This window comes from Wolffia australiana, chromosome 1 (assembly GCF_029677425.1).
Source record: "Wolffia australiana isolate 7733 chromosome 1, ASM2967742v1".
Classification (NCBI taxonomy): Eukaryota; Viridiplantae; Streptophyta; class Magnoliopsida; order Alismatales; family Araceae; genus Wolffia; species Wolffia australiana.
Window position 1 is genome coordinate 20,629,623 of NC_135835.1, and position 11,038 is coordinate 20,640,660.

Consider the following 11,038-nt stretch of genomic DNA (forward strand, 5'->3'; position numbering starts at 1 on the left):
CGTCCCGTCTGGTTCGTCACGTCCCGTCTCGTTACATCCGTTCCGTTACGTCCCGTCCCGAACGGTATAACTTCTTTCCGGTGATGAACAAGTTCAAAAATTCATCGTCTTGCTCCTCCGGTTAGACTATCTTTCGCGCTCAACGTCATTTTACGTATAATGGCGCGATGGGCGGAGGAGCCAGGCGGCCTTCCCGAACAGGTTTGTGCTTCACTGCTGAGATGATCCTTCATCCTTAGATTTCAGCGCGAGTTCAATCTTAAACCGCAATTTTATAGGGTTTCTCTGTTCTTGGAGCGGACTCTTGACTCTTCCTTTGTTTCTATGGCAGAATTTGAACTTCTTTTGCGCAGTCGAAGAGCTAGACAGACTCTCTTCTCTCGAACTTGGGAAACTGCTTCAGGAGTCGGAAAATTTCGAACTTCAGTTTTATAGAGATGGTTCTTTGGTTCAGGTCATTCCTATATTTGCTTTCTGATTTTCACTGTTGGCTTAAATTTTGATTGACTTTGCCTCATTGGAGCTTGGATTTCAGATTGATGTGGAAAAACTGGCGTTGTCGCTCCCATTACATCTTCTCGCCGTGCTTTTGGCAAATGATGGGTGCGACTTGGTGTACTTTATACGTGGAATGAGAGTTCTGTACTCGTTGTTTGATCTTGCATCTCGTCATGTCAGACTGGAGCAGGTACTCCTCTCTTCTCTTTCTCTCTCCCTCTCCATTCCGTATTTTCTTTTCATTAAAATATGAAGAAAATGATTAATTGCACTGACATTTCATTACGTTGAATTGCAAAATAAATCAAACTTGACCCCAAAAGAGAGATTTTTAATGAGAAAATAAAATAATTTTTTTATGGACAAAATATTTCATCCCGTTGACTCGTAACAACCGTCTTCATTTTGTGTCTCATCCACATTTTTGAAACCCAGGAATAAGCAACGGGTACACCCTATTGTTTTTGCGTTTTTTGTTCCATAAGTGACTTTTTCTTCTTCTTCACATCGTACGAAATTGTCGAATTTCGTGTAGAAACAAAGGAATTTGATCATATTGAAATCGTGCGACTCAGATGTCAGTTATGAATTTATGGCGGTAGAATATCTTCATCTCTCGACTGTAAAAAGCTCAAAGCGCATGTTCAACTTAATTCTTGCTCAAAAATTTTTTTATACAAATTATCGAGCATGAGTTCATAACTTAGTGCTTCATAAACATGTTTCACGAATTATTTTTGGCTCTCAGACAAGTTGTCTTTGTAACCTAGGAGGTTTTGATATAGAAGTATTCTTTGTTCTTTGTCAGATTTTGCTCGAGGAAGTGAAAGTGACGGAACAAGCGCTGGATCTTGTGTTCTATCTCCTACTTGTGCTCGCAGCTTATGGGCAGGTTTTTCTTCTTCATTGGTGCTCATACTTCTCATGCCAAATGTTGATCTAATCTATATCCTTATCTTTGCTGTCTATCTACTTACGATTCTTTTCCTATTTTCAGGGCAACAGTATTGACTCTGCTGTGCTCTTCTTACACCCAACTCTGGTAGCTAATAGCTTTCATTTGTTGACTGTACTCATTTCTTCACAATGGCAAGAGCTGGTACAAGTTTTAGTGGCACATCCCAAAGTAAGTCGCACTATCACCTGAAGAAGATTATAATATTTTGTTGTTGAGAGTTACTTATCTCTCTAGGTTGGGATTGACATTCAACTGTTTTTTTTATTCGATCAAGAATTCAAACTGATCACTATCAAGTGATCATGATAAATATAAATTTTAGACCAATCGGTTTGAATGGTCATGAACTATCATGCAAAGAATGAACAAATTATTGACATAGAAAAGAATGTCTAGCTCTCTCCCATAATCAGGCTTGGCATGTAGCAGAGCGTGATTGGACTGAACGGTCCATTCCACTTACTGGGTTGGTCAGACTATCTACCTTGGATCAGCCCTCTTGATTGATGGACCGATCGTAATCTGGGGCTTTAATCGATCGAGTCAATCAGATCACAATCTGACCACCTATTAATCTAGAATTTTGAACAGGACTGATATGGTCAGATCGCTGAGCCTATATTGTGGCAAAGACCATGGGCTTGTGCTCCTCGTGTTGGGATAGGATATAATCTTTAAACTAATATCTGCGATCAGTTGATACTTCCAGTCTACATGATTGGAAAATTTACCTATCTTTGATTCATGATTAATTTCACAAAGACAAAGCATATGCAAAGTTTATACGTTTTTGTCAGTCCCTTTATGAATTTGCGTTGAGCCTAGATACTTTTCAGCTTTATCTTGCCTTATAGGTCGATGTATTTATGGATGCGGCATTTGATGCTGTTCAAGTAGATATTCGATTTTTGAGGACCAAGTTGCTGGCGCTGAATGATCAAGTTTCAAGCTATGAGGAGAAGGTAGTTAAGCATATCTGCCTGCAGTGTGAGGCCTCATTGCAGTTCATTCTATTCCTGTGTCAGCAGAAGATGTTTCGAGACCGCTTACTCTCCAATAAGGTGCTGGCACTCATATTATCTATCCCAGATTTCTTTTTTTTTAGAGGGGGATTGAATTATGTTATTTCTTCGTTTTAATGAGGCAGGAGTTATGCAGACATGGGGGAATTCTTTCCCTTGCAAGCAAAATCCTGGACTTGGGTGTTCCTCAATGCCTCGAGTATTCCACTGAAATTGCGGCAGCTATATCCAGGTTGAAGTCAAAGGTTCTATCCATTGTAAGTTCTTATAAGCTAGGGTTTTCATTGCAGCCAGTGTTTTCTCTTGTGGTCCTTTTCCATTATGCGATTGCCTCATGTGCTGTGCAGCTATTGCAGCTCTGTGAAGCAGAGAATGTTTCCTATTTGGACGAGGTTGCTGCGTCTGAAAAAAGCATGAATCTGGCTAAATCTGTTGTGCTGGAGGTTGCTGATTTTCCAAATTTTCTTCTTTCTAAAAAGGGTTTTTCTCAGCTCAAGTATTTTTATTTCCTCGGCAGATTCTAGATCAACTGAAAGCAGCCTTCTGCGTGGAGGTCAACCATGCAAACTATTATCCTGTGAGCACAACTGACGCGAAGGGTTTGGTCGTTCTAAACTCACTGCGGCTCGCAGATATTTTCTCAGACGATTCAAATTTCCGATCTTTCTTCATGTCCAATATTGTACGGTTATTTAAAACCCTCTTTCATTTGATTTTTTCACATCATGATTCCTTTAATCTGACCCCTGTTTTATTTCTTTCTTTCCTCAGACGAGATTACTTGCTGATATTTTAGCGATGCCCCGCGAAGAATTTTTCCCACGCTGGTGCAGTGCTGAGGTGCCGATGATGGAGGACGATGCCGTTCTTGAGTACGATCCTTTGGCGGGAGCTGCGGCAGCGTTGACTTTTTATACTGGCGCTGTTGAATGTCCATTCGGCGAGCCTGTTCTGCAGAGGGAGTCCAGCTTTTCTTGCCCTCCTAATTCTTATGCCCCACAAAGAATTTCCTATTTGGTGAAGATCATAGCCAACTTGCATTGCTTCGTTCCTGATTTATGTGAAGGTCTACTTTTTATCTCTTTCCGCATAACTAATTAATTATATTTCTGACAATTTTGTGCATTGGTTGGAATTTGCAGAGGAGGAGATGTATCTTTTTCTCCACAAGTTCCTGGAATGCTTGCGCACCACTTCATCGGATGTTCAGAGGGCGGCTACCATCTGTGAAAACTTGGGTAAATTATTGGATCGCGAATCTTCATCTTCATCCAAAAAACCTGTTGCTTTTGTTATAGTGAGGATCTCATCATCATAATCTGAGCTTGGTTAACACAAGAATCATAAGGCACGATGATGATAGGTGATGGCAAGTCCAAATCGTCTCCGTCATCCTCGAGAAGACGAATGATATGAACGATATGGGCTTGTTTGTTGTCCTCTCGTTGTCCATCATCGGTGACGGTGAACACAAGAGCCGTTGCGTTTTTGGAAGCTATGAGCTCCTTTTTTGGAGGTACGAATGGGTTGGACTTGAGCAGGCTGAAAAAAGATATACAAGATGATAGATGAAAATTCCATTTTTACAAGTTTTTTTCCTCTAGCTTTCTTTAATTTCAAAAAGTGGATGCGTCATACAATAAACTATAAGGAGAATAAGAATTTTTTTTAAACTCCTATTTTGTAGCTGCTGCACCGCTCCTTATTAATGTGGGGGTTGTACATGTGTTAATGTTATTTGCCGTCATATTTATGAAAGGGTTCTGCCGTAATAAATAATAAATAAAATAACTGCTATTTTATAAGGAGAATAAGAAATTTTTTTAAACTCCTATTTTGTAGCTGCTGCACCGCTCCTTATTAATGTGGGGGTTGTACATATGTTAATGTTATTTGCCGTCATATTTATGAAAGGGTTCTGCCGTAATAAATAATAAATAAAATAAACATGAGTTTATGTGATTTCAATTGCTATAACAAAAGTAATTATTATTCTGTCTTAAATGTTATTTTCCTTTGGTTTTGTTTACTCACAATTGATGCCGTTGTTTAATATGTAGGATCATTTTCTGTTTATGCGGAGTCGCTTGTACCGAACTTGCTAAACGACGAGGATGTGCAGCTTCTGAGGTTTGCCATCGCGGTTTATCTAAAAATTTCGGAATGTTTTAGAACTCTCTTTTTGCTCGTTCTCAATAAAATTCAAGGCGAATAAACATAATTTTACACGGATTTTCCTCGCAGCGACTTCTACAAGCAGATTCTTCAATCAAACTCCTCGCCGACTGTCCCGGATTACCCCCATGTAATCTTCTATTTTGCCCTTAATTTCTTAATTTCTATAAATAGCACACTGAATGGCGTTTACGCTGTTCATTTATCTTCAGGGATGAAGAGTCCGATTCACCGCTGTGGATCATCTTGACGTTGGATAGAATTCGGGCGAAATTACGGTACGCCCATCTGACATATTCATATATAATATAATTTCAGTAGTTTGCCGGGTAGTTTGGGCCAGGCTTTGAGTGTTTTGGAATTTAAAATAAGAAGTGGATAAAACAGGGGAACAGGGTAAAGTTTGGTCAGCATGGCCATAAAGCCTACCGGCACGGATCCACCGGCTTTCTGGAACCTTCTTAATTGACCAATTGTTTGACTCCCGAATGAAGAGAATGTTAGAGAGATAGATGCGCCAAAATGTGGGCTTTGGGATAGGAGAGAGAGATCAAAGGAAGATAGGGTAGACAGATGGGTGATAGACAGTTAACATCAATGGATGGAATTTGATCCTCGGATAAATGGATAGTTCTGTATTGTAAGAGAGAGAGATAGATGGAAGAAAGAGAAGACACAAATGGATACATTTTGACAGAAAGGGAGATAGAAGTGGATGGTAAGAGGGATAAAAGAGGGAAATAAATGTATGTAAGAGTCAAACAGAAAAAACGGATGGATCTAGGTTGTGAGAGAGAGATAAAAGCGAGATGGATGGTAGATAGAGATATTGATGGAAAGAAAGAGTTGGACTTATGGATGATATAGAGAAATAGATGAAGCAATTTGGACGGTGAGAGCGAGAGAGTACAGATAAATGGATAAAAGAGAAAACTAAATGGATGTCAGAGATAAACAGAGAAAAATGTAGTGATCTAGATGGTGAGAGAGATATAAAAGGGTAGATAGAGAGATAGATGGAAGAAAGAGTTGGACTCACTCACGGATACAGTTATTTGGACTGTGTGAGAGAGAGAGAACACATATAAATGGATACAGTAAGACAGAGATATAGAAGTGGATGGTAGAGAGAGGAATAAATGGATGTCAGAGAAAACCAGAAAACGGATAGATCTAGATAGTGAGAGAGAGATAAAGAGATAAAGGGTAGAAAGACAGATTGATGGAAAGAAAGTGTTGGACTTACGGACGATAGAGAGAGAAATAGATGCAGTCATTCGGATGTCAGAGAAGACATAAAAGGATAAAGTTAGGCAGAAAAAGAGATAAAAGTGGATGGTAGGAGAGAGAAATAAATGGATGTCAGAGAAAACCAGAAAAAAACGGATAGATCTAAGATAATGAGAGAGAGAGATGAAGAAATAAAGGGTAAAGAGAGAGGGATGTAAATAGAAAGTGGACTTACGGACGATAGAGAGAGAAATAAATGGAGTCATTCGGATGTCAGAGAAGACATATAAGGATAAAGTTAGGCAGAAAAAGAGATAAAAGTGGATGGTAGGAGAGAGAAATAAATGGATGTCAGAGAAAACCAGAAAAAACGGATAGATCTACATAGGTAGAGAGAGAAATATAAAAATGACATGGTATGAGGGGGGGGGGTTAGATAGAGAGAGAGATAGATAGATGGAAAGAAAAAGGGTATGGGGCACAGCTGTCTGGATTCCTCTGGCACGCTTAAATTGGACGGGATCTATCAAGCGTGGCAATTGGCAAACCGGGTCAGGGGAGGCCAACCAGTTCTCCCCTTGAACGAACAGCGGCGGCGCCGAAAACGCGGATTCAGAAGAACCCATCGCCATCTCCCCCGCCCTCGCCGCGAACCATCGCCGGACTCGCGCTTCCCCCGCCGCCCAATCAATGGCGCCGCCGCCATCCCACCGTCGTTAAAACTAGACCACAACGCATCATCTCTCCTCCATGACTCCATCATCATCTAGAGAGAGAGAGAGATAGAACGACGTAGATAGAGAGAGAACGGGGGGGAGACGTGTCGTGCCCGGATACGCTCTGCTCTTCCTTGTCCGCCACTGATTTTTGATCGTCAAGTACAGCGGGATTCCTGCTTCGTTTCGCGTGGTTCACCTTCCATGGTGTAGATCGAAGGCACGGCCTTTTTCTTTTGATTCCGAGAATGGGGAGGCTTTGGGGGAAGATGATAGGCCTTTGGGAGCTTCTTCTTAGCACGGTTGTTCATCTGGCTTTCGGTCTTTACATGTTCAGCGCCGGCGTCTCCGCCGATCTCTCCGAAGCTCTCTCCGGCGGCTCCCCCGCCGTTGCCGACGCCGACCGCGACTCGAGCTCCCATGGCCGGTCCGTCCCCCCCATCGTCCTCGTCCATGGGATCTTCGGATTCGGCAAAGGGGTATCTATCTATCCATCCATCTATCTATCTCGCCTATCTTACCTCTCTATCTATCTCTCCTATCAATCTATCTGACTAATCTGTCTGTCTCTCTTATCTCACCCATCTAAGCTATCTAACCCGCCTAATCTGTCTATCTATCTAAGTAATATGTCTGTGTATCTATCTCATCCATCTGACCTATCTAACCCGTCTAATCTGTCCATCTTGCTAATCTGTCTGTTTGTCTATCTCACCCATCTAAGCCATCGAACCCGTCTAGTCTAACTATCTGTCTAACTAGTCTCTCTGTCTATCTAACTCACCCATCTAATCTGTCTATATATCGATCAGTCAATCTAACTCACCCATCTAATCTGTCTATATATCGATCAGTCAATCTATCTAACTAATCTGTCTGTCCATCTATCTCACCTATCTAAGCTATCTAACCGTCTAATCTATCTGTCTATCTATCTAACTCACCCAATTAATCTATCTTTATACCTATATGTCAATCTATCTATCTATCTCACCCATCAAACTTATCTAACCTGGCTAATCTGTCTTTTCTGTTTTGCTACTTAATCTGTCAATCTACAGTCTACCTATAAATCTATTTGATCTTTCTAAACTGTCTTTCTGTTGGTTTATCCATTTAATTATCTGATGGTAATCAGAGCCCCGGTAGTAATAGTCATGCAAATGGTTGCAGAGGCTTGGAGGACTGTCGTACTTCGGCGGGGCAGAGAAGAAGGACGACCGAGTGCTCGTCCCCGACCTCGGGTCGCTGACCAGCGTCCACGACAGAGCTCGGGAGCTGTTCTACTACTTGAAGGGAGGCCGGGTGGACTACGGGGAAGAGCACAGCAGAGCTTGCGGGCATTCTCGCTATGGCAGACTCTACCAGCAAGGCCACTACCCCGAGTGGGACGACCATCACCCCGTCCACTTCGTCGGGCACTCCGCCGGCGCCCAGGTCATCCGCGTTCTTCACCAGATGCTCGCCGACAAGGTAAACCCTAAAAAAAACCCTTAAAAATTGATTATCACAGGCTTCGTCATCCTCCTTAAACCCTAAAAAAAATAAACCCATGCAGGCTTTCGAAGGCCACGAGGATACGTCGTCGGACTGGGTTCTGAGCGTCACCGCGCTGTCCGGCGCCCTCAATGGCACCACCCGGACGTACCTTGACGGGATGAGGTACGTGGGACTGACCCATGCAAACCCTAAAGAGGATAACATCCAGCTTAAAGATGAAAAATCGCGCAATTGCTATCAACTATAGCTTTTAGCATAGTCGGCTCTAAGCCATGCAAACCCTAAAAAGGATAACATCCTGCCTAAAGATGAAAAGTAGTGCAATTGCTATCAACTACATCTTTTAGCACAGTTGGTACTGACCCATGCAAACCCTGAAAAGGATAACATCCTGCTTAAAGATGAATAGTGGCACAATTGCTATCAACTATAGCTTTTAGCACAGTTAGTACTGACCCATGCAAACCCTAAAGAGGATAACATCCAGCTTAAAGATGAATAATCGCGCAATTGCTATCTAACTATAGCTTTTAGCACAGTCGGTCGTGATCTAACCACTTGGGACTTAGCCATGCAAACCCTAAAAAAGACAACATCCTGCTTAAACATGAAAGTTAGCGTAATTGCTATCAGCTATAGTTTTTAGCACAGTTGGTAAGCGCTAACTAACTAATTAACGATAGCTTTTAGCACAGTTGGTAAGCGGTTGAATCTAATAATTTACGTGGTTTGGTTGCAGGCCGGAAGACTGGAAGTCGGTGAAGACGGTGAGCTTGCTGCAGCTCTGCCGGCTGGGCTGCATAGTGTACGAGTGGCTGGACTTGGGGTGGCTGAAGAAGTACTACAGCTTCGGGTTCGAGCAGTTCAAGATGGGGTGGAGAGAGACGGGGTTGAAGGGCTTGTTGGAGCTTTTGAGAGGGAATGAAGGGCCGTTTGCGACGGGGGATTGGATACTGCCTGATCTCACCATTCAAGGAGCGCAGGAGCTGAACGCAGGGTTGCGTACCTTTCCTAATACTTTCTACTTCAGCTACGCCACGAAGAGGACGAGGAGGGTGCTCGGCATCACCATACCGTCATCGCTCCTGGGCATCCATCCTCTGTTCTTCATCCGGGTCTTCCAGATGAGCCAGTGGCGGTACCCTGCCAGCGCCCAGCTTCCTTACAAAGGCTACAGGTGAGGTTTAGTTTGAAGAATAATACCTATATTCATGCGTCTGAAGAAGAAGGAGAGCAATTCAAGGAATAAGCTACGAGAATGTGAAGAAAAAAACAGAAAGAAGAAGCCACGAGAGTGTTGAATTAGCAAGAAAAGGACGCTGGAAGAATGTTAAAGAAATGGAAAGAAGACGTTGGCAGAATGTCAAAGATGATGAAGAGGAAGAAGGTAGAAGAATGCCGAAGACGAAGAATAAGAAGCTAGAAGGATGTAGAAGCTAGAAGAGTGGTGAAGATGAAGAAGAATAGCAGGAAGAAAAAAAGAAGAATAATAAGCTAGAAGAATAGTATGGAGAAAAAATGAAGAATACTAAGCTAGAAGAATGGACAAGAAGAAGGGTAAGAAGTTAGAAGAAAGTAGAAGTATAGAGAAGAGTCTTGAAGAAGATTAAAGTAGAAGAGGATCAAGAAGGAGAAGAAGACTAAGATGTAGACTGAGGGATCATAAAGGAGAAGAAGATCAAGAAGAAGTAGAATCACGAATCATCATGAAGAAGAAGAGAAACAATGAATCATGAACAGGGAGAATGATGATGAATCATGAAGGAGAAGAAGACTAAGAAGAAGATTGAGGGATCATAAATGAGAAAAAGATCAAGGACAGTCACGAAGCATCATGAAGTAGAATGATGAATCATCAACATGAAAAATGAATGAATAAATGAATTAATGAATGAATGAATGAACTGGGAGAAGGCTGACTTACGCTGATTGCTGTGCAGGGATGAGGACTGGGAGGACAATGACGGGGCGCTCAACACCATCTCCATGACCCACCCTCGGCTCCCTGTGGAGCACCCGAGCCACTTTGTAACCGACGACTCGCAGTGCCATCCGCTACGACCAGGCATCTGGTGAGTTCTTGCACCGACACGTGGCATTCTCTCCAAAACCCAAACTCAGACTGCTCGCTGTTTCAGGTACTACAAGATTCTAGAGGCAGATCACATCTTCTTCATTCTCAACCGGGACAGGGCGGGCATCCAATTTGATCTCATGTATGATACCATCTTCCAGCGATGCAGGAAGCACGCCTTCCGGACTTGCCCACCTCCCACTCTTCCCAATCAAGTTCCCCATTAGACCCACCAGAAGGTCTTCCGAGGAGAGTCTAGGACAGGTTAATAAGAGTGGAGAGAGAAAGAGAGAGAGTGAATGATAGAGAGAGAATCTGGGAGAGAGAGGTCCTTCTGGTTGGACTTCAATCCATTTCTTCCCTTGGCCCAAGGCCTGTGTATATCCAAATAGGATCAAGCAATGCATGCAAAGAAGCTCTCAGCAAGTTGTTTATTTCTTTGAGATGAGGAAACATGGGAAAAATGGAAAATGAGGAATTAGAAAGTCCTCCCTCTCAATGCTAAGGACAGTAAATATTACAAATAGATAAATAAATATTGTTCCCAAGTTTTGCTCTTCACCACCTTGTATTTGCCACCTGTGGGTATCTATTTTTCCTCTGTCAACCAGAGCCTCTCGTGACTGCATCCTTTCAAAGGAATTCCTCCACCTTGTCTATGTTTGAGGTTTTCTCCAACACCTTTTCTCTTTCACTCACAAAATAGATCTCTGCCACGATTTTTAGCAGTCAAGTAATTGAACTTGGCATAACTTTCGTTCAGCTTAATTCTTTATATTCCACTTTTAAAATATTTCCTGGGTTCCTTTTTTAAATTTTAAAACAGTTATCCTGGTATAATACAAGTGGATTGGTACTTTAACAT

The 11,038-nt window shown here is 42.3% G+C and overlaps 2 protein-coding genes across 3 annotated transcripts; both read left to right on the top strand.

The window, feature by feature from the left end:
* The first annotated feature begins 110 nt into the window (after positions 1 to 110).
* LOC144710277 (sequence-specific DNA binding transcription factor ATNDX) lies at positions 111 to 6,296 on the top strand. 2 transcript variants are annotated; one of them, XR_013583249.1, is made up of 15 exons: positions 111 to 201; positions 332 to 454; positions 536 to 688; positions 1,307 to 1,390; positions 1,496 to 1,624; positions 2,311 to 2,517; positions 2,604 to 2,735; positions 2,826 to 2,921; positions 2,996 to 3,160; positions 3,250 to 3,544; positions 3,621 to 3,716; positions 4,539 to 4,608; positions 4,723 to 4,783; positions 4,866 to 4,931; positions 5,041 to 6,296. XR_013583249.1 is itself a non-coding variant. In XM_078584004.1 (14 exons), exons 1-14 carry the CDS (start codon positions 160 to 162, stop codon positions 4,869 to 4,871), a joined length of 1,659 nt encoding a protein of 552 aa, XP_078440130.1. In that variant the 5' UTR covers positions 111 to 159; the 3' UTR covers positions 4,872 to 5,003. The 2 variants fall into 2 exon arrangements, 1 of the variants encoding a protein (XP_078440130.1); XM_078584004.1 differs by lacking the exon at positions 5,041 to 6,296 and having other exon boundaries at positions 4,866 to 5,003.
* Positions 6,297 to 6,432: 136 nt separating this feature from the next.
* Positions 6,433 to 10,616, top strand: LOC144710288 (uncharacterized). The gene is made up of 6 exons (XM_078584018.1): positions 6,433 to 7,078; positions 7,773 to 8,072; positions 8,158 to 8,261; positions 8,839 to 9,276; positions 10,040 to 10,171; positions 10,238 to 10,616. Exons 1-6 carry the CDS (start codon positions 6,848 to 6,850, stop codon positions 10,398 to 10,400), a joined length of 1,368 nt encoding a protein of 455 aa, XP_078440144.1. The 5' UTR covers positions 6,433 to 6,847; the 3' UTR covers positions 10,401 to 10,616.
* Positions 10,617 to 11,038: the final 422 nt, after the last annotated feature.

Coding starts and splice junctions, on each gene's coding strand:
- LOC144710288 (XM_078584018.1), top strand. CDS start 6,848: ATGGGGAGGCTTTGGGGGAAGATGATAGGCCTTTGGGAGCTTCTTCTT. Junction 7,079..7,772: donor TCTTCGGATTCGGCAAAGGG/GTATCTATCTAT, acceptor AAATGGTTGCAG/AGGCTTGGAGGACTGTCGTA. Junction 10,172..10,237: donor CCGCTACGACCAGGCATCTG/GTGAGTTCTTGC, acceptor TCGCTGTTTCAG/GTACTACAAGATTCTAGAGG.
- LOC144710277 (XM_078584004.1), top strand. CDS start 160: ATGGCGCGATGGGCGGAGGAGCCAGGCGGCCTTCCCGAACAG. Junction 1,625..2,310: donor TTTTAGTGGCACATCCCAAA/GTAAGTCGCACT, acceptor CTTGCCTTATAG/GTCGATGTATTTATGGATGC. Junction 4,609..4,722: donor GAGGATGTGCAGCTTCTGAG/GTTTGCCATCGC, acceptor TTTTCCTCGCAG/CGACTTCTACAAGCAGATTC.